Source organism: Bos grunniens, chromosome 3, assembly GCF_055505025.1.
Source record: "Bos grunniens cultivar Pamir isolate PY7600 chromosome 3, Bosgru_T2T1.0, whole genome shotgun sequence".
Taxonomy (NCBI): Eukaryota; Metazoa; Chordata; class Mammalia; order Artiodactyla; family Bovidae; genus Bos; species Bos grunniens.
Window position 1 is genome coordinate 61,837,504 of NC_141167.1, and position 21,893 is coordinate 61,859,396.

The 21,893-nt window shown below is 40.3% G+C and overlaps 1 protein-coding gene, 1 long non-coding RNA gene and 1 pseudogene across 2 annotated transcripts in view; all 3 read right to left on the reverse strand.

Moving 5' to 3' along the window:
* Positions 1-20,976, reverse strand: part of LOC147375683 (uricase) — a 98,933-nt gene extending 77,957 nt beyond the window's left edge. Inside the window, exon 1 of the mRNA XM_086390799.1 lies at positions 20,713-20,976. Within this exon, the coding sequence (XP_086246925.1) occupies positions 20,713-20,778 (66 nt within the window). The 5' untranslated portion in view covers positions 20,779-20,976. The remainder of the gene's footprint in view (positions 1-20,712) is intronic.
* On the reverse strand, positions 4,448-5,332 carry LOC147375685 (mitochondrial transcription rescue factor 1 pseudogene; annotated as a pseudogene).
* Positions 16,705-19,598, reverse strand: LOC147375686 (uncharacterized). Its single transcript, XR_015160352.1, has 2 exons — positions 18,464-19,598; positions 16,705-17,275 (listed from the first exon to the last, which is right to left on the reverse strand). It is a non-coding gene; the product is annotated as an uncharacterized LOC147375686 (long non-coding RNA).
* Positions 20,977-21,893: the final 917 nt, after the last annotated feature.

Below are 21,893 nucleotides of genomic sequence, written 5' to 3' on the forward strand. Positions count from 1 at the left end.
GAGAGTAGAATTTAGGGGAAGGATTTGGAAATGGAGTTATAGATTTAAAAATCAACTTATATATCACAGTTAAAGTCACGTGTATCAGTGAGATCATCCACAGAGAAAATAAATAAAAAGAAAAGAGCTGAATATGAAAACTTGTAGAACATCACCAACATTTAAAGAATGGGCAGAAAAGGAACCATTAGTAGAAACAGAATCTTCATAGATTTTGGAGGAAAACTAAAGAAATGATTATAAGATTGACCAAAGTAGGAGAACATGTCAAGAGGGAATATATCAACAATGTCAAAATCCAGAAAGGTCAAGAAGGATGAGAACTTAAAGAAACCATTGGCTTCGCTATTTAGAAGAACCCTGGTGACACCAAGAGAGCACAATGGTGGAGGCCAAACTCAATTTTAGTGACAGCTTAAATGGTAGATTAAAAAGTAAAAGTAATGAAAATAAACAGCACTACTGATACATCTGGCACTGAAGAAGAAGAGAGAGAAAGACAGTGGTGTCCTGAGGAGAGAGTAGGGCAGGGGAAACTTCCTAAGACTTGATTTGAACATGTCTGAAGGTTAATGAAGAGCCAATGAAGAGAGAGAGACAGATGAGAAATGATTGGTTCAGACAGGCTAGTTGGGAGGGGAAAGGATCAAGAGCCCAGGTTGAGTCTTCAAAAAGAATAAGAGTACGCGTTCTTCTTGGACACCTGGGCGGTTAAGAAAGGATGTACACACCACTTCTAGATAGTGGTGGGGGTGGTGATTTCAGAAGAACAGCACTGAGATGAGGGCTTAAGGAGAACAGTAAAGGTTTTATGCTAGAACAGTTCTGTAGGAGGAAAGGGAAATCAAACCAACTAAAGGTTTGTAAAAGAATCCCTGGGCAGTATTGAGAGGATAGTGAGACTGGAAATGTAAACCGAAGGAGATGAGTGTTGGCACAGTCGAATGCTTTTCTACAGCAGCAACAGGTAAACCAAAGGTATAAGAAGGAAAAAAAAAAATCTGTAATTGGGCTGATTAAGTGACAGATTACCAAGCAATGCAATAAGTAATATCCTGGTGAGCCTGCAGCAAAGAGTTTGGCTGTGGTGTGCAGGAAGAATGTGGAAGGAAATGAAGCCGTGGGCAAAAGGGATGGGATGGAGGGTGGAAGGTTGACAGTCTGGGAAGCTGAGATGAGATCCAGAAACCAGGGATGTCAAAAGAATTGAAAATCCCATTTAGTGGGAGACTGAACTTGGAGAGAGAGTTTGAAGGACAGAAGCTGGAGTATGGAAGGGGTTTTGAAAATTCAGAATCTCTGGGATGGAGCCATTCATTGCTGGCCTATGAATTGCTGACTGAGGCAGAATGAAATGAAGAGCCAGATGCCAAAACCCTCAGAGAATTCCTTATAAGATGTGGAAAGATGAACCTGAATCAGATTATAATGACTATAAAGATGGGAATCTATAAGAGGTTCCCATTTTTTAAGCCCCTACTCTGTGCCAGGCACTCTGTGGAGGTAACTTACACATGCTATCTCATTTAATTATTTCATTGTTGCTACTCTGTGTGGAGCTACTATTGCTCCCATTTTCTAAAAGAGAAAACTGAGGCTCAGTGATATTAAGTGATTTGGCAAAAGTCATTTAGTCAGTAAATGGCAAAGATGGAACAGGAATTCTCCCGAAGCACCATACTGTGTAATTTAGTGTTGTGACCCCAGCAGCTAGCAACACCGAGCACATTTTAGGAGACAAAAACTACTGTCAAGAGAAGAAGGAAGGAAGGGAATAAAAGAAGGAGAGGAGGGAGGGAATGGGGAAAAAGTATAGATTAATGACAAAAAAAAAAAGAAAGACTTGAAAGCTCCCATACTTTCCTCTATGTCCCATTGCCTCTGCAGAAGGGTGTGGTCTATTGTGATGGCAAAATTTAATTACCGGGAATAAAAAACAAAGGAGCCTTCTATTTACTTCCCTCCGCTTCCCTCACCATTAAACATGGGGGTTTTATTTTTAAATCGGAAGCCTAAACTAAATTAAGTTGCCTACATCAAGCTTCCTGATTATCTTCTATCTGTCCTAAATTGTCCTGTGGGCCAAGTAAAGAAAACAATGTGTTCTCTAACATGGACTTTTCCAATATATGATCACTGCTATCAGCCTGGTGCCAAGCCTCCCTCCACTTTCATTAAAGTAATGGAAATGGGCTTAGATTTCTCTGGGGACACAGACTATTGATATGAAGGGCAATTCAACTGGATTTTGCCCGTCAAAAGCTGAAGGGAGAATGAGAATTGTTTTGTGTCTTTGCAGACGCTAGTGTTTTCTCACCACACTCACTGGAAAGGAGAACATTTTCACAAGTCTTTATTTTTGTTACAATATTTTTAAGAGTGTAATGCTGTAATAAAAGAAAACTTAGCCCTTGTATGCTGGCTCTTGGAATAGTTTCCACGACCCTTATCCATCAAAACAAGCCTCGTGACATTCACCACAGTGAAGTGTTGTTAGCCTCCAGGCAGGTTGCTGCTGCTGCTGCTGCTAAGTCACTTCAGTCGTGTCTGACTCTGTGCGACCTCATAGACAGCAGCCCACCAGGCTCTGCCATCCTTGGGATTCTCCAGGTTGGGGGCAGGTAAATAACAGCCTCAAGTTTATGAGAGCAGAGATCAGACCTCCAAAAGGCAGGAGGAAGTACACAAAATGAAGCTCTTGGGCAATCTACATCTAGCAAATCAGGCGGTTTGCAGAGGTCTCTGTGGGAGAGTGTTTCTACCGTGTCTCTGGGGGCTCTGCGGCTGTGGAGAGTGAGAAATTAGAACATGTGGGGACCCATTACACCTCCATCTAGCACAGCTCTACTCTCACTTGTTTTATATGCTGGATTTCTAAATAAGGTTTCTTTTAAGCAAAGATCATGAGTACTAAAAAAGCAAACAAACAAAACCAGAAAAGCCTAAGGTTCTCTCTAGTTCCAAAAATATACTCTGGTTATAAATCTACAGTGCAGCTACCCCAAAGGTAGAATGTTGTGATTTACTGTGGTTTGATGAGATCCATGAGGATTTATTTGTTTGCTCAAAAATTGTTCCTATAAAATTCTAGATGAAGGACTGAAGAAGGAAAGGTTAGGAGAGGTTGAGATTGCTCTCGGGAGGAAGGAGACCTCTCAAGTGACCCTGAGGCACCAGTAGCCAAGGGACATCACGGGGCCTTGAGGGGCTGCAGTGGAGAAGGGCCTCAAACAAGGCTTTGAGCACCTAGTAAAATCCATGCTTTAATAAGACTGGCCCTAAATACAGCTTCAGCAAAGAGCTTGAACGTTTTTTTCTGGTATCCAGGGAAACATAACTGAGGGAGCACAGGTGGTAATCCATCCTAGAATTGACAGGGAAATTCCTTAAAGGCATGAATACTGAGTCTGTGTCAAACAAACAAGCTTGGCTAATCAGAGGGAATCAGCAACTATGATCAGAGAAGACAAAATAAATATTTAAGAACTTTGGGCGTGGGCTTCCCTGGTGGCTCAATGGTAAAGAATCTGCCTGCCAGTGCAGGAGATAAGGGTTCGATCCCTAAATCGGGAAGATCTCACATACTGTAGAGCAACTAAGTCCGTGAACCACAGCTACTGATTCTGTGCTCTAGAGCCTGTGAGCAGCAACCATTAAGGCCACATGCCACGGCTACTGAAGCCCACGCACCCTACAGACCGCACTCCACAAGAGAAATCCCCGCAATGAGAAGCCCGCACACTCTAACTAGAGAGTAGCCCCCATCTGTCACAACTAGAGAAAAAGCCCATGCACCAGTGAAGAACCAGCACAGCCAAAATAAAGAAATACAATTATAGAAACAACAACAACTTTGGGTATGGGTGGGAAGTGGAAGGATAAGGGACAATAGATCCTTCTCTATTCTAAGCCTGAGGAAAAAAGACAGTTAATTCTCAAATACGGGGTCAAGATAGAATATGTAACATTCTATATCTGTACATTTTATGATTAAGATTTATTTTCAGTTTATGAAAGTAATCCTTAGGGACAGAGGTAAAGTTGTTAATAGTAGAAAAGTATTAGTTGAAGATAATGCATACATTTTCTAGGCTATTTCTTTTTCTTTTTTTTCTAAGAACAATGCCAGCTTATTTTACACTGCCTCTCGAGGCAGTGAACCTGGGAAACAGCGGGCTGATCATGTAAATTGTCTCTGAGTTTAGCTTATTCAGCACACGTCTCACTCTCGCTCATGAGGTCAAAATGCAAACAAATCAAGCCTGGGAGGGAAATCCAGGCCAAGGGAAGCATCTTCATTTTTTTTTTTTTTACTTTATTTTTAAACTTTACAATATTGTATTAGTTTTGCCAAATATCGAAATGAATCCACCACAGGTATACATGTGTTCCCCATCCTGAACCCTCCTCCCTCCTCCCTCCCCATGTGGATCCTGACTTCCACAAACGGCTCGGCATCTTCCACAGATGGTGGGAGAACTTTAACAAAAATATATTCTTTTGAACCTGGCCCCTTCCTGCACCGCTAGAAAGCAGCTTTATTGGAGACAAGCGATCCATTTATTTGAGCATACTCTTTTTAGGCAGTTGTAACTTTTTCCACCGTCGTACCACCACTCTGTACTTCTCATTGCTGATCTTCTCCCTCAGCACTTTTTTCAGGAGAATCCACATCACTTTCTCTGTTTCCACTTCTATATCCTCTCCAATGAGAAGATCCAATGCATCTCCCACTTTAACCTTTCCCGGTATCTAGGCCTGTCTTCAGGATAACATCAAACTGTAAAGACTGTACTACTTTGTCCAGGTCTTTATAGCCTTTGACCTCACTAGGGTCGTCCTTGGGCTCCTCTTCCAGCTCATTCATGTCATTATTGTCCTCCTCTTCATCAGAGTGCCCTTTGTCTTCTACTTTTTGCAGTCTTTTTAGTGGATTTTTTTATAGCTTTTATTACTTTTGAGTTTTATGGAAAAATGGCAAAATATATTCTGGAGATATTAAAAGCCCTGGGAATCTCACTGAGAAAATGTTACGGAGGAGTGTTTTATAATTTGATGCCTTTAACTTGGCACTAGACAAATACAAGTGTCGATTCCAGGAAACACAGCCTTTATGTGAAGGTGTCCCTCGTTGTGCTCTGCAGAGTCCAATCCAGGCATCTGACTTTCTTAAAGTGCTGCTGGGCAGTTTGAAGCTAGTTATAGCTATGGTACATACTACCTGTACATCAAGGATGTTCCTCCCTCCCTGCCCCCCTTTGCCTAGGCTATTTCTTTTGATTCTTGAATATCTAAATCCTCTCACAGCAGCTTGCACATAATAGGTGTCCAATAATTATATGTTGAGTGAATAAATAATAAAAGATTTTCGTGAGCATTAAGTCATGGGATCATTGACAGCTTCTCTTACCTCACGCCACTGACAGAATCTTTTCAAGGACAAGAGGTATATCCTTGAGAGCTGCCACATTAGTGGTGGCTGAACACCATCAACACTATTAAAGCCTTTAATGCTCAAATTAATGATTCCTGAATAGAAGGGTAATGTAAGGCAACTCTGCAAATTCAAAAATGTGTGAAGCTCTTACTGTGTGTGTGTGTGTGTGTCCGTGTGTGTCTGTGTGTGTGTGTGTTAGTCGCTCAGTCGTGTGCACCTCTTTAGCCCACTAGGCTCCACCATCACGTGATTTTCCAGGCAAGAATATGGGAGTAGGTTGCCATTTCCTTCTCCAGGGGATCTTCCTGACCCAGGGATCAAACCCAGGTCTCCTGATTGCAGGTAGAGTCTTTATTGTCTGAGCTACCAGAGTATATACAGAAACCACAGTCTGCTTTCAGGGACTAGCATTTGGGTCATAATGCTAAAGTTTTCGAAACATTAATTTTGAAAAACGTGAATTTATACACGTTTTTTACAATACAATACAATGGTGATGCCGTGCATTTAAGGTAGTTCTAGGAAAACATAAACAGTTGCAATGTAATCAAGACTGCTGGGAAGCAGAACTGCTGTGAAGGCTGAGTACTTATATATAAAAAGGAAAAGAGAACAAGTTTGCATTCCGTTTTTTGTCAAAAGATCTTCCTAGCTAAAATGTTTAGACTAGATTAACACATTCAGGAAAGGGTTGCTCTTAGAAAATGAACTATCCCTAAGTATCCTAAGTTTCTTTCTATATAAGTCACAATTTTGTAAAATGGGGTAGGTTTCTATGAACATAAAATACTAATTAAAATCATATTTGCAATCTACTCATTTGCTGTTTAAACAAAAATTTCCTTGTTGATTACTGTTGAGAATTCTAAAAATTATTCCCTACTCAGTATTCAACTTTATTATATGGTAACTCATTATTAATAACAAACCCTTGATGATGACCAGTACCCTGTACATTATTAACGAATTCTTCATTCATGAATGTATGCATACTCCAGAATAAATGATGGCATTGAAACGGAGCAATACCATATGGTCCTTGCCCCCTCCACCATGTCCTCTGGATGCCTTAGACTGTGGAAAACTTTAGTCAAAGAATAAGTTTAATCAGAGAAGTGGGAAATGCTGAAACAAAGAAAAACAGTCAAAAGAGACTAAATAATGATAATAATGTAGTCATTAAGCATAGTCAAGGATTTTTAGTTCTTTCTCAAAGGCTATGGATATAATATTCTGAGCCATATCCTGTGAGCTGTCTTATAGATACCAAAACAGCAGGTGGAGAAGTTAGCTACATGATGACCAGACTGGACCCTGGACTTGAGCTGCCACAATTCCAAGAACTGACCACAAAGAACTGGGAACAAGTGCACCCCGGAGCTAAAGATTAACCGTACCTAAAACAAACAAGATGATGCTAGTCGGACCACGGATGACCAGTTGACGATGACTGTTAGAGGTGATTATGTTGTTTCTGCATGCAACCTCCCCCCAACCCCACTCTGTCTTTAAGAGCTCTCACCTCCTGCTTGTTAGTGGGGGTAGTTGGCCTCTGGACAGATGTCTACCACCCTCCCCTTCCCAGCTGCTGGCATCTGAAACAAAGCAAACTTTCCTTTCCACCAACCTGGCCTGTTTATTGGCTTCTGAGCGGCTAGCAGCTGGATTCCCCCTACACACACCTTCTGGTAACAGATTTTGGTGCCCAAAATGGGGGCGGGTAGATTACAAAGTCAAAATCCAGTCTTCTAGTCATATATTCTACTTTCACTCTAATCTGTCTGCATTCTATTCTGTTAAAAAATAAGTCAAAATATCTCACTTCTCTGCTCAAAACTTCACAATGGCCTAAAATCCCAAATCCTTGCAAAGGCTATAAGATTCTGTCTGGTCTCATCTTCTATGACTCTGCTGCTTGTTCACTCAGCTCCAGCCATGCTGGCCTTCTTGCTGTCACTCAAATAAGCCAGGCACACATTCCCTTCTCAGGACCTTTGTACTTGCTGTTAGCTGTGCACGGAACATTCCTCTCCCAAATATCCTCGTGGCATGGTCTGCTCTTCCCCTCACCTCACTCTAATATCACTTCCTCAGTAAGGCCTCCCCTGGCACCCTAGCTAACACTGTAATATCACTCCTCACTCTGGATGTTCACTACCCCCTTTCTCTGTTTTATTTTTTGTCCTTAGCACTTACCACCATCTAAAATAATAGACTGTGAGCCCTTCAAAAAACAAAGGGGTTGGGGCACCAACCCTCTGTGCAGTCAAAAATCAGTGTGTAACACATAATTTCTCTATATGTAACACATATAACCTCTATATCTGCAGATTCAACCAACCATCAATCCTGTAGTACAATAGTATTTACTAATGAAAAAAATCCAAATAAGAGTGGATCCATGCAGTTCAAACCCATGTTGTTCAAGGGTTAACTGTATATTAGTATCTCTCTTATCTGTTTCCTCACTAGAAGATAAGCTCCATGAGGGCAAGGTTTTTCTCTATTTTGTTCTCCAGCATCTGAAAAAGAGTGTTCCTAACAGATGCACCAGAGAAGGAACTGGCAACCCACTCCAGCACTCTTGCCTGGAAAATCCCATAGACAGAGGAGCCTGGTGGGCTACAGTGCATGGGGTCCCTGAGAGTTGGGCACGACTGAGCGCCTTCACTTTCACTTTTCACTTTCATGCATTGGAGAAGGAACTGGCAACCCACTCCAGTGTTCTTCCCTGGAGAATCCCAGGGACGGAGGAGCCTGGTGGGCTGCCATCTTTAGGGTCGCAACTTAGCAGCAGCAACTTAGCAGCAGCAGCAGCAGCAGCAACAGATGCACATAGGTATTTGTTGGATGAATTGCATGGAGCCAAATAGCACCAATCTCCTGAACCAAGATTAAGTAGGAAATGGTGAGAAAATATGTAACTTAAATGCATCAGGCTTTACTACTTTGGATCAACTGTTTTTGATCAAGTTAGAATATCTGTATAATTGAATCTCTGATTAGTGGATGATTTTACCTTTTCTATCTTTCCTCCAACAAAAACTTTACAAGACAATGTAATAAGTAGCAAAAATACTGTTTTGTATTTCATTCACTTTTCTATTGCTTTCTACCACTTTAAAGTGATAATGAGAGGGATTAGAAGTAACAGTAAAAAATATCAAAGACCAAAATAATACCAAATTGGGCAAACAGTCCCTGAAAACAAGACAGTTGACCTTATCAGTGGAAATTATCAAATGTGGGCACAAAGATACTTCTTCAGTGAGGCACCCTCTCTGGTTGGGGTTGTTTAAGAGACTAAATTCAAACAAGGGGCTTCCCTGGCAGTCCAGTGGTTAAGACCGCATACTCCCAATGCAGGGGACACAGGTTCCAAATGGTGCAGCCAAAGAAAGAAAAATAAATAAATTCAAACGAAAAAATATATTTAAAATTATACAGATTAATGGGTTAGAAGGTCATTCTCATTACACAAGGAGGCAGTGTTGCTCAGAAAGACAAAGGATGCCACATCATTAGCTGAAGTCAGGGCTGTGAATCATAATCAGATACCAAAACTACTATGGAAAGAGCCAGCATAATTCTCCATTTAACTACTGGTCCAATTTCTCCAAAACTCACTACATTTGAACTAAGGTTGCAAAAAAACCAAAACAGATGCATTTATAAAACTCCACTGGAAGGTGCTCTGTTTGAATATTCTTTCAAATACAACCTTGTTTCAGACCAGGACTTTGCCTTCCATAGGAAGACTTTCTTTCAAGAATGCTCTTTAAAAATTTTTTAATTATTTAATTAAAAAAAAAATCCTGTAAAACAATTATCCTTCAGTAAAAAATAAATTAATTTTAAAAATTTTATTGAAGTTTAGTTGATTTACAGTATTGTGTTAATTTCAGGTGTGCAGTAAAGTGATTTAGCCATATATGTATAGATTTTCAGATAATTTTCCACTATAGGTTATTACAAGATATTACAACATAGTTCCCTTTGTTATACAATACATATGTTTCTTCAGTTCAGTTGCTCAATCGTGTCCTACTCGTTGCAACCCCATGGACTGCAGCACGCCAGGCTTCCTTGTCCATCACCAACTCCTGGGGCTTACTCAAACTCATGTCCATTGAGTCAGTGATGCCATCCAAGCATCTCATCCTCTGTCAACCCCTTCTCCTCCTGCCTTCAATCTTTCCCAGCATCAGGGTCTTTTCCAGTGAGTCAGTTCTTCACATTAGCTGCCAAAGTATTGGAGTTTTAGCTTCAATATCAGTACTGTCAATGAATATTCAGGACTGATTTCCTTTAGGATGGACTGGTTGGATCTCCTTGCAGTCCAAGGGACTCTCAAGAGTCTTCTCCAACACCACAGTTCAAAAGCATCAATTCTTCGGTGCTCAGCTTTCCTTATAGTCCAACTTTCACATATATACATGACTACTGGAAAAACCATAGCTTTGACTAGATGGACCTTTGCCGACAAAGTAATGTCTCTGCTCTTTAATATACTCTCTCGGTTGGTCATAACTTTCCTTCCAAGGAGTAAGCGTCTTTTAATTTCATGGCTGTAATCACCATCTCCAGTGATTTTGGAGGCCCCCCCCCCAAAAAAAAGTCTCTCACTGTTTCCATTGTTTCCCCACCTGTTTGCCATGAAGTGATGGGACTGGATACCATGATCTTAGTTTTCTGAATGTTGAGTTTTAAGCCAACTTTTTCACTCTCCTCTTTCACTTTTATCAAGAGGCTCTTTAGTTCTTCTTCACTTTCTGCCATAAGGAGGGGTGTCATCTGCAGATCTGAGGTTATTGATATTTCTCCTGGCAATCTTGCGGAGAAGGCAGTGGCACCCCACTCCAGTACTCTTGCCTGGAAAATCCCATGGACAGAGGAGCCTGGTAGGCTGCAGACCATGGGGTCGCACAGAGTCGGACACGACTGAAGCGATTTAGCAGCAGCAGCAGCAGCTGGCAATCTTGATTCCAGCTTGTGCTTCATCCAGCCCTGCATTTCTCATGATGTACTCTGCATATAAGTTAAATAAGCAAGTTGACAATATACAGCCTTGATGTACCCCTTTCCCAATTTGGAACCAATTTGTTGTTCCACATCAGGCCCTAATGTTGCTTCTTGACCTGCTAACAGACTTCTCAGGAGGCAGGTAAGGTGGTCTGGAATTCCCATCTCTTTCAGAATTTTCCATACTTTGTTGTGATCCACACAGTCCAAGGCTTTAGGTGGAGTCAGTGAAACAGAAGTAGATGTTTTTCTGGAACTCTCTTGCTTTTTCAATGATCCAACAGATGTTGGCAATTTGATCTCGGGTTCCTCTGCCTTTTCTAAATCCAGCTTGAATATCTGGAAGTTCATGGTTCACAGACTACTGAAGCCTGGCTTGGAGAATTTTGAGGATTACTTGGCTAGCTTCTGAGATGAGTGCAATTGTGAGGCAGTTTGAGCATTCTTTGGCATTGCCTTTCTTAGGAATTGGAATGAAAACTGACCTTTTCCAGTCCTGTGGTCACTGCTGAGTTTTCCAAATTTGCTGACATATTGAGTGCAGCACTTTCACAGCATCATCTTTTAGGATTCCAGCATCAACAACTGGAATTCCATCACCTCCACTAGCTTTGTTCATAGCGATGCTTCCTAAAGCCCACTTGAATTCACATTCCAGGATGTTGGGCTCTAGACGAGTGATCACACCATCATGATTATCTGTTGTGAAGATCTTTTTTGTATAGTTCTTCTGTGTATTCTTGCCACCTCTTCTTAATATCTTCTGCTTCTGTTGTGCCCATCTTTGCATGAAATGTTCCCTTGGTATCTCTAATTGTCTTGAAGAGATCTCTAGTCTTTCCCATTCTATTGTTTTCCTCTGTTTCTTTGCACTGATCACTGAGGAAGGCCTTCTTATCTCTCCTTGCTATTCTTTGGAGCTCTGCATTCAAATGGGTATATCTTTCCTTCTCTCCTTTGCCTTTAGCTTCTCTTCTTTTCTCAGCGATTTGTAAGCCCTCCTCAGACAACCGTTTTGCCTTTTTGCACTTCTTTTTTCTTGGGGATGGTCTTGATCACTGCCTCCTCTACAATGTGTTGAACCTCCATCCATAGTTCTTCAGGCACTGTATCAGATCGAATCCCTTGAATCTATTTGTCACTTCCACTGTATAATCGTAAGGAATTTGATTTAGGTCATATCTGAATGGTCTCTTTCAGAATTTTCCACAGTTTATTGTGATCCACACAGTCAAAGGCTTTGGTGTAGTCAATAAAGCAGAAATAGAGGTTTTTCTGGAACTCTCTTGCTTTTTTGATGATCCAGTAGATGTTAGCAGTTTGATCTCTGGTTCCTCTGCCTTTTCTAAAACCAGCTTGAACATCTGGAAGTTCACAGCCCACGTACTGCTGAAGCCTGGCTTGGAGAATTTTGAGCATTATTTTACTAGTGTGTGAGATGAGTGCAATTATGAGGTAGTTTGAGCATTCTTTGGCATTTCCTTTCTTAGGAATTGGAATGAAAACTGACCTTTTCCAGTCCTGTGGTCACTGCTGAGTTTTACAAATTTGCTGACATATTGAGTGCAGCACTTTCACAGCATCATCTCTCAGGATTTGAAATAGCTCAACTGGAATTCCATCACCTCCACTAGCTTTGTTCATAGTGATGCTTCCTAAGGCCCACTTGACTTCACATTCCAGGCTATCTGGCTCTAGGTGAGTGATCACACCATCATGATTATCTGGGTCGTGAAGATATTTTTTATACAGTTCATAGGAATACCAGACCACCTGATCTGCCTCTTCAGAAACCTGTATGCAGGTCAGGAAGCAACAGTTAGAACTGGACATAGAACAACCGACTGGTTACAAATAGGAAAAGGAGTATGTCAAGGCTAAATATTGTCACCCTGCTTATTTAACTTATATGCAGAGTACATCATGAGAAATGCTGGACTGGAAGAAGCACAAGCTGGAATCAAGATTTCTGGGAGAAATATCAATAACCTCAGATATGCAGATGACACCACCCTTATGGCAGAAAGTGAAGAAGAACTAAAGAGCCTCTTAATGAAAGTGAAAAATTGGCTTAAAGCTCAACATTCAGAAAACGAAGATCATGGCATCCAGTCCGATCACTTCATGAGAAATAGATAGGGAAACAGTGGAAACAGTGACAGACTTTATTTTGGGGGGCTCCAAAATCACTGCAGATGGTGACTGCAGCCATGAAATTAAAAGATGCTACTCCTTGGAAGGAAGGTTATGATCAACCTAGACAGCATATTAAAAAGCAGAGACATTACTTTGCCAACAAATGTCCATCTAGTCAAAGCTATGGTTTATCCAGTAGTCATGTATGTATGTGAAAGTTGGACTATAAAGAAAGCTGAGCACCGAAGAATTGATGCTTTTGAACTGTAGTGTTGGAGAAGACTCTTGAGAGTCCCTTGGACTGCAAGGAGATCCAACCAGTCCATCCTAAAGGAGATCAGTCCCGGATGTTCATTGGAAGTACTGATATTGAAGCTGAAACTCCAATACTTTGGCCAGCTGACGCGAAGAGCTGACTCATTGGAAAAGTCCCTGATGCTGGGAAAGAGTGAGGGCAGGAGGAGAAGGGGATGACAGAGGATGAGCTGGTTGGATGGTATCACCGACTCAATGGACATGAGTTTGGGTAGGCTCCAGGAGTTGGTCATGGACAGGGAGGCCTGGAGTGCTGCAGTTCATGGAGTTGCAAAGAGCTGGAGACAACTGAGCAACTGAACTGAACTGAACTGAATGGTCTAGTGGTTTTCCATACTTTCTTCAATTTAAGTCTAATCTGACAATAAGGAGTTCATGATCTGAGCCATAGTCAGCTCCTGGACTTGTTTTTGCTGACTGCATAGAGCTTCTCCATCTTTGACTACAAATAATATAATCAACCTGATTTCTGTATTGACCATCTGGGTTATACAATAAATCCTTGTTGCTTACCTATTTTATTTTTTATTATTTATTTATATTTGGCTGTGCTGGGTCTTTGTTGCTGCGCTGCCTTTTCTCTAGTTGCAGCGAGCAGGGCCTACTCTCTAGTTGTGATTCACAGGCTTCTCATTGTGGTGGCTTCTCTTGTTGTGGAGCACGGGCTCTAGGGCTTGTGGGCTACGGTAGTTGCAGCTCTGGCTCTAGAGCATAGGCTCAGTACTTGTGGTTCACAGGCTTAGTTGCTCTGTGGCACGTGGGATCCACCGGATCAGGGATGGAACCCGTGTCTCCTTCATTGGCAGGCGGATTCTTTACCACTGAGTCACCAGGGAAGCCCAGGAATGATTTTAAAAGGTAACTTTAAATAAAAAAGGTAACCATTTAAATTCTATAGCTTTAGAATTCTATAACTTGTTTCAGCAGAAATTGAAATCTTACTTCATTTAAAGTAGGCCTGCAGGCATCCGGGGCTTTGTTGGCTGTGCCAGTGGTGAGGACTGAGGATTTCCCTTCTCCTGCTCTATCAGTGTCTTATTAATTCACTCTTAGAGATAAGAACATTGACAAGGTATGCCATGGAGATTAGAGTTACAGCTGAATTAAATAAAAAGTCAACTAGAGTCATGAGTTTTCCTTGTAAAATCAACTCTCAATTATTCCCTACGTGGCTTACTATTTGGTTGATTTTCCACAAGGAATGTTAATACCAGGCTGACTTTCTCATGCTATCAGCATTCTCTCAAATCGACAGCCTGTCCCCCCCCGATGAGTGCCTCTCAAGGGAAAGTCATTTTAAATGCCACTCACCTAAAGCAAATCATAATTAGGAAGGGAAATTAGGTTAGGAATGCTGTGCATTCCCAGGCCAAATAAACTATTCACTCAAAATTTTGAATCATTAGTATCAGAGTCCTGCTTCCTATAATAGGGAAAAACTGGTTGCTGGTAGAACTGTACTTTTCCTTAAGACAGATGATATTTTGGAAGCATACTTCTAAAAGTCTAATCCAGAACTCTGGGTGACCCAATAATCTGCATTTTCACAAGTGGGTCCTAGAGAATAAGAGGGCATGTTCAGGGCCTTCATTGTATTCTAAGTAGATCCAAGGAGCATTCTTCCAGCTGTTGCTTATCTTTTTTTCAGTTCCCCCTCCCTTCCAAGCCAACATTGTGTAACAGGAAAATCAAAATGGCATCGGTATTGCCAACAGAGCTATTTAAAATAGAGGTGGGAGGCCATCAAGGAAGAGTGACTGACATATGTCTCAGCCCAGATGGGGCTTTCCCTAGTGGCTCAGCAGTAAAGAATCATCCTGCAATGCAGGAGTTGCAGGAGACACAGGTTCGATTGCTGTCGGGAAGATCCCCTGGAGAAGGGCATAGCAACCCACTCCAGTATTTTTGCCTGGAGAATCCCATGGACAGAGGAGCTTGGCAGGCCAGAGTCAGACAGGACTGAAGTGACTTAGCACGCATGCACTTACAGCCCAGATGAAATCAGAGCTTCAATCACTATTGTCTCAACATAGGCATCCAGAACATCTTCCCAATGATCCAGAAACTCAAAATACTTATTTGACCCTTACCCTAAAATAAGTCATGACAGCTTATCCATCCATTAAGGACAAATACTTCCTTTCTTGTGTCATAGTTAATCATAATTCCTGCCGGACAATTTTAACCATTTTATGGCTTGTGCCTTATAAGCCCCTGACTCACTTTCCAGGAACACTCTTGTTTTACCAAATCTGTATCTCCTGAACTGCAAATCTTAAGATCCCAAATAAAGTTCTTTGTTCTTTGCAGCCTTGATACTGATTATTGTTTGACATTTGATATGTGTTTGAACTTAATGGAAAGCAAATTATAGGAAACACTTCCAATCTCAGGATAAGAAGTAGGATTTTTTTAAGTTGAACATTCAAAATACTATAAAATCCATTGAGGCCAGATACGATTTTTTTTTTCTATTATATATGAGTGAAGAGAGTTTAAACATGTGTTCTTGACTAAATATGCTATCCATTTATTTCCCTTGATTAGTGATTTTTTTCACTTTTTAAAACCCAAAGCTCGTTCTTCAAAAAATCTTATTTAGGATCCCAATTTTTAAACAGATAAAACAAGGCTACACTGGTTGAAATGAAAATGGAGGCCCAGAGCCACTTTTATGCTCATCACTTAGCAACCTGCAGATCCCAGGAAAACTTCTGTGCAACCCTAGGGTTCTGTAACCAGTGGTTTGTTCCACTGCTCAATATACTCTTAATTTTATTATTGGATCAAGCCAATCTTCAGAGAAATACGTATTTGAAAAGTGATTTGGGCCTTCATAGACTTGTCAGACTTCCCAGATAGCACTAACAGTAAAGAATCCACCTGCCAAGGCAGGAGACACAAGAGACACAGGTTCGATCCCTGGGTGGGAAAGAACCCCTAGAGAAGGAAATGACAACCCACTCCAGTATTCTTGCCTGGAAAATTCCATGGACAGACCAGCCTGGCAGGCTACAGTCCATGGGGTCACAGAGTCAGACATGACCGAGCACACATACACAGAATTGTCTGAAAGTATAGAATTAAATTTATTCAAATTGCATTGTTATCCTTTTTTTTTAATTAAAATAGATTTACTTAAAAAGTAACCCAAGGATCAAGAGTTATATTTAGTATAATGGCCAAAAGCATAGACTTTGGAACTAGATTGACCACGTTTCAAATCCCAGCCTTTCTATTTATTAACCACCTGACCTCAAGCAAGTTAGTTGACTTCCCTATGCCTTTGCAAAAAAGGAGATGAGGACAGTAATACTATCTACCTCAGAAAACACTGTATTAACATGCTATATATAAATGAGAAATAAATGAATTCTAGTTTATAAAGCAATCAGAAGAATGCTATAAAATGCAATAAAGTGAATGGCCAGAAAATTCTTTTCTGTAACCTCAGTATTAAGAAACTTTCTTTCACCCCAAAATATGTATTTTTATTATGAAAGCACTGTGATTCTTATAAATGAATACTTCTTCACTGTGGCAAAAATATGAAGATATGTCTCTACTTCTCCTTCTAAGGCCCATGGGAGAAAAATTAGATGACTTCTCACTGAAACCATACAAAGCCCCAGAGTATTTAAAAAGTACTCCACGTAACTACTACTAGGTCTAAGCTGGCACATAAGTATATAAAACCTATTACTCTCTTTGGGCTACAAGTACTCTTTCCATTACACCACCCTGCATTCTAGGTGGAAGGAACCACAAGCCCAAAGAAATGAATACAGAGCATGTTTATAAAGTAGTAAATATAAGAAAATAGCATAGGTTTTTATTTACCAAAAATTCATATTAAATTATTATGTATCATTAATTTAAAATATTAACATTAAATAATATAAACTTCATAATAGTAGATGGGAAAACAATGGAAACAGTGACAGATTTTATTTTCTTGAGCTCCAAAATCACTGCAGATGTTGACGGCAGCCAAGAAATTAAAAGACGCTTGCTTCTTAAAAGAAAAGCAATGACAAACCTAGACAGCACATTAAAAAGCACAGACATTACTTTGCCAACAAAGCTCCATATAGTCAAAGTATGGTTTTTCCAATAATCATGTATGGATATGAGAGCTGGACCATAAAAAAGGCTAAACGCTGAAGAATTGATGCTTTTCAATTGCGATGCTGGAGAAGACCTTGAGAGTCCCTTGGACAGCAAGAAGATCAAACCAGTCAGTCCTAAAGGAAATCAATCCCAAATATTCATTGGAAGGGTGGATGCTGAAGCTGAAGCTCCAATACTTTGGCCATCTGATGCGAAGAGCCAATTCATTAGAAAAGACCCGGATGCTGGGAAAGACTAAGGGCAAGAGGAAAAGGGGGCAACAGAGGATGAGATGGTTGGATGGCATTACCAACTCAATGGACATGAGTTTGAGCAAATTCTGAGAGCTACTGAAGGACAGGGAAGCCTGGCATGCTGAAGTCATTGGAGTCACACAGAGACAGACATGACTGGGCGACTGACCGACAACCAAATGTGCTGAATACCTATTCAACAGGCCCTCTTTTGAGTATTTTACACATATTCGGTCATTTAATTTTCACAACAAATCTGTGAAGCCAATAAAATTATGATTCCCATTTTACAGATAAGGTAATTAAGAGTTGGAGAGATTAAGCAATGACACATAGGTAGTAAGTATCAGGGTTAGGACTCAAACCAGTTTTACCTGACTCCAAACCTGTGTTCCAAACTGCTCACAAAACATGACTTCATGTGACATACGTGAAAAATAGGAATGAGAAAACTTATGTAAGACATACTGCAAAGAAGGAATCCATGGAGTTCAGCAACTGTTCCAATGTATCAGAGAAAGGGAGGGAGTTAAAGATGACTCAAGTTGGAAATGTGAGTAACACGGAGAATAGGGACGGTGTTCAAAGAGAGAAGTCAAGAAGAGCTGGCTTCTGGCAGCGTGATGAGTTCATACGTAAACAGCACTCTTTCCAGAGCAGGAAACAGTGTGTACAGCAGAGTGTTACTATTTTCACGCTAGTTTATGCTACTCAGCCATCAGATTTTCCAAAAGCCTAGGCAGAGGCTAGACTGGAACTCCTACTTCTTGACAGTCTGAACAGATTTTTCTATCCTCCTTTACTATTTGAACAATAAGCATGATTTTAAAAGTGGTCAGAAGAAAAAGAAATCAAAGAAAGGTGCTAGTTTCTTAAGGAATGGGTAGTCTTTTTCTCTAGGAGTTAAAGCAATGAACACATCCTTCTGCACAAGAGCCACCAGTATTTTGGCAAGAGCTATACAGGGAATATCAAAATGGGCAGTGCCATCTCAGCAGAAATAGAAGTTCCACTTTTTGTGAAAACTTCTGTTTCTTCCACAGCCACCACCATGACTACCACCACCACCATCACAAAATAAGGGGAAATTTTTCTGAGAAAAAAAAATTCATGATTGAAAAAAAATGTTAGGTTTCTGCTTTTAATTAGTTGTTGGCTTAGGCAAGTAACTTGACTTTTCTATGCTCACCTAGTTCCCTCCTCTAAGGACTTGGTAGGTTGTTTAGATTTTATTTAGCTCAGTCTTCGCTTGGACTGAACTGATGCTACAGTTGTGTCCACTGTTTTATATTCCATTATTCAAAAAGGTGGAGAGGAGAGACCAAACAATATTACAGCTGAAAGTACTGCTACTGTTTATTTTGTGCAATTCCTTCAGTTTATAAACCAAAAAAAAAAAAATGAGGCACAGGGTCTTGATTCAGCTGGTCAGCAACAAAGTCCAGTCTAGAACTGAGCTACTGATTCACAGTTTGGGCTTTACCCAATGCCACCACTGTGTCCTTTCTAACCAGCTGGTTTAGAAATACTCACCTTTGGACTTCCCTGGTGGTCCTGTGGTTAACACACCATGCTTTCAAAGTAGGGGACATGGGTTTGATCCCTGACCAGGGAACGAAGATCCCACATGCTGCGTAACACGACCGAAGAAAAATACTCACCTTGGATGAACTCAGAGTGAGTCACAGGGAAAAAAACAAACAAAAAATATTAGGCCTCACTGACTGGAGAGAGATTTATGTGTAGGACTTAAGGTTCTTATAAAATGAAATTTCATAACACTTCACTTGAGACATAAAAAAAAACTGTGTTATGTGCTGTTTATAGCACAGTATAATAGCAAAGTCTTCAGACAGAATCTCTGGTCTCACCACAGCAGACACAGCATACCCTCAGAAAACCTGCTGCCGTGACTACAAAAGGAAAGAGATGGTACCTTTCTACCTGAGAGTGCCCACAACAAAATCTTCAGTTGGCTCCCACTTTGACTTTGCTGCTAGAAAAGGAAAAGAAAAAAAAAAAAAGACGATGTTCTGAACTAGGCATACAGGAAAGAAATTGGGTGATAGAGGGTGCCAGCCAAGTCCTCCAGCAACATCCCAGGTCCCCATCTTCAATTCTCTTTTTCTTTACTGCTGACCTTTAGAAGGATACAGAAATACTGTTGTAAATAGAAAACTCAAAAATGGAAACTCTGGTGAGAGTCAGCTGGCACTGGTGAAGAAGCTGTGCGCAGAAGTACATGCTGTCTGCACCAGGGGCTGGCTCTGCTCACAGCCTCTGTGGTGAGCTGTAAAGCTTCATACAACCATCTGGTGGACACCCTGGAATTCCACAGAGATAGGCACTAAATGGACACAGAAAAGACTTACAAAGCCAATTCATTGTTTTCATAGATCAGAATCTTTTTACCATCTAGACAAGAGTGAAAATGAAAAAATGAAATTAACTGCTTCCCCCTTTTGAGGTATAAGCAATCTGGAAAACAAAATAACTGCCCACTCTGAACATAAAGGAACATATCTCCTCTGACACTTACGTGCCTCAAGTCTTCCAAGGGGTTCTTTTCTTAATGATGTGGCTTTATGCCGTTTACAACCCCAGATCCAATATACTTAGTATATCCCTTACTCTAAAATGAACTTTTTTTTTAAGTTGCACTAATATTCATTTATTTATTCATTCATCAATAAATATTTATGAGTATCTCTGATGTGCCAGGCACTATTTCGGGTGCTATGGATATAGCAGTGAATAAACTAAATTCCTGTCATGGAACTTATATTCTATTTGAAATCTCTCCCTAGATGTTTGTTGAATCAGTGAATGATAAATAATACTGGGGGTAGCCTGTGAGAATTAGGTGAATTAGAGCATAAAGATGTGCTCAGTTGCTCAGTCATGTCTGACTCTTTGAAACCCCATGGAGGGCTCCTCTGTCCATGGTATTTTTCATGTAAGAATACTGGAGTGGGTTGCCATTTCCTCCTTCAGGGGATCTTCCAGACCCAGGGATCAAACCCTCATCTCCTGCATTGGCAGGCAGATTCTTTGCCACTGTGCCACCTAGGAAGCCCAGTTTAGAGATGGGCTGTGAGCTATATAAAACCTAAGATTAAAAAATATATACATATATATTTTATAAATTGATCCTTGAATTTCATCTCATTCCCGTTCAACTCTCTCTTTAGGTTTGTCTAAACTGCTATAAAATAAAATAGAAACAATTCCTAAGAAGTATTTCTCCCAAGACACTGAGCATAAAATAGCAACAAAGGAAAAAGAGGTCCTTATAAACAGAAAAGAAAATAGAACCTGGTAATGATCACCCTCATCCAGTGAAGTCCTACCTCCTTCTACAAGCATCAGTTTTTTAAAAAATCCAGTGAATCTCAAAGACCAGCACTAAGATAAGTAACAACCTGGTCGAAAACTTACTTCAAGGAGGTTCAGAGATGACCTTCCACAGCCTGGACTTTGGGGTTCCATGTTGATTAAGTTCATCTGAACCAGTGGTTTACTGCTGACCTCCAGTCGGTGGCATCTTAATTTTCATAGTGTCCTGGGTGGTGCAGCCAGAGGAGGGATGGGTCAGACAAACTCAAGTGTTTCATAATGTAGTCAGGCACAGAGCAGGTCCTTTACCTCTGGGAAGTAAAGTTATGAGGATAAAAGCTTATGACGGAAACCACTTCTACCATCAAGGAATGTTAACAAACAGGGCAACATAGACAACAAAGCCTAGGTAATTATTAAAACAAATCTCCAAAGAAAGACCATCATTGGATGAAGCTATCTCTCCCTTTACCCTCCTAAGCTTACTGAATGAAAGAGGTTTATTATTACATCAGGAAAAGTTAAAAAAAAAATACCAAAGCACATAATATTTGCTACCAAAAATAATGCTACCTTCATCTCAGGGTAGTTTCTCCTTAGAAGGCAAACCTATAATAAAAGGAATGAACTAGATTTTATTTGCCCTCACTCTTGTACAAAGTATCATAAATATTACTATTGGCTATATTCATATCCAAGAAAAGAGCTGAAGTCAAACAATAGTTTTCAAATAATACCAAGGATATGCAGGTTTAAAAAAAATCCTTTAAAAAAAACCCCAAAATATAAACATGAACAAGAATATAAAACAACTTGATGAGGTCTAGAGTACAAGTTGCTTCCATCCTGAGGAGAGAATTAAGAGGTAGGTTCAAATCTGATTTGCTCCCTGGATCATCCTCTCAGGCAGTCCCTCACAAGAAGGACAACTTCATTACCAGTAATGATTAAGTAGTTAGAAGCAGTTCTTATTAAATTAGAGGAACCCAAGTAATGATGAGCAATAGATATAAAATACATATATTGAAAGAACATGTACAAAACTAGTATTATTTTTGTGAAGTATCTTGTATCAGAAAGACTTGGGGAGGGGGAGATAAATGGGGTGGGGGCAGGGGCAGGAAGCAGATGTAAAATGAGGAGAGGAAGCATAAGCAACACTTGTAAACACGGTTGTTAACTAATTCTAATCTTTTGCTTTTTAAAACTTTCAAAATATTTTGAGTATCGGTTCTCTTCTTCTTCTCTTTCAAGTTTTCATTCTTTTCTCCAGTTTTCTTTCA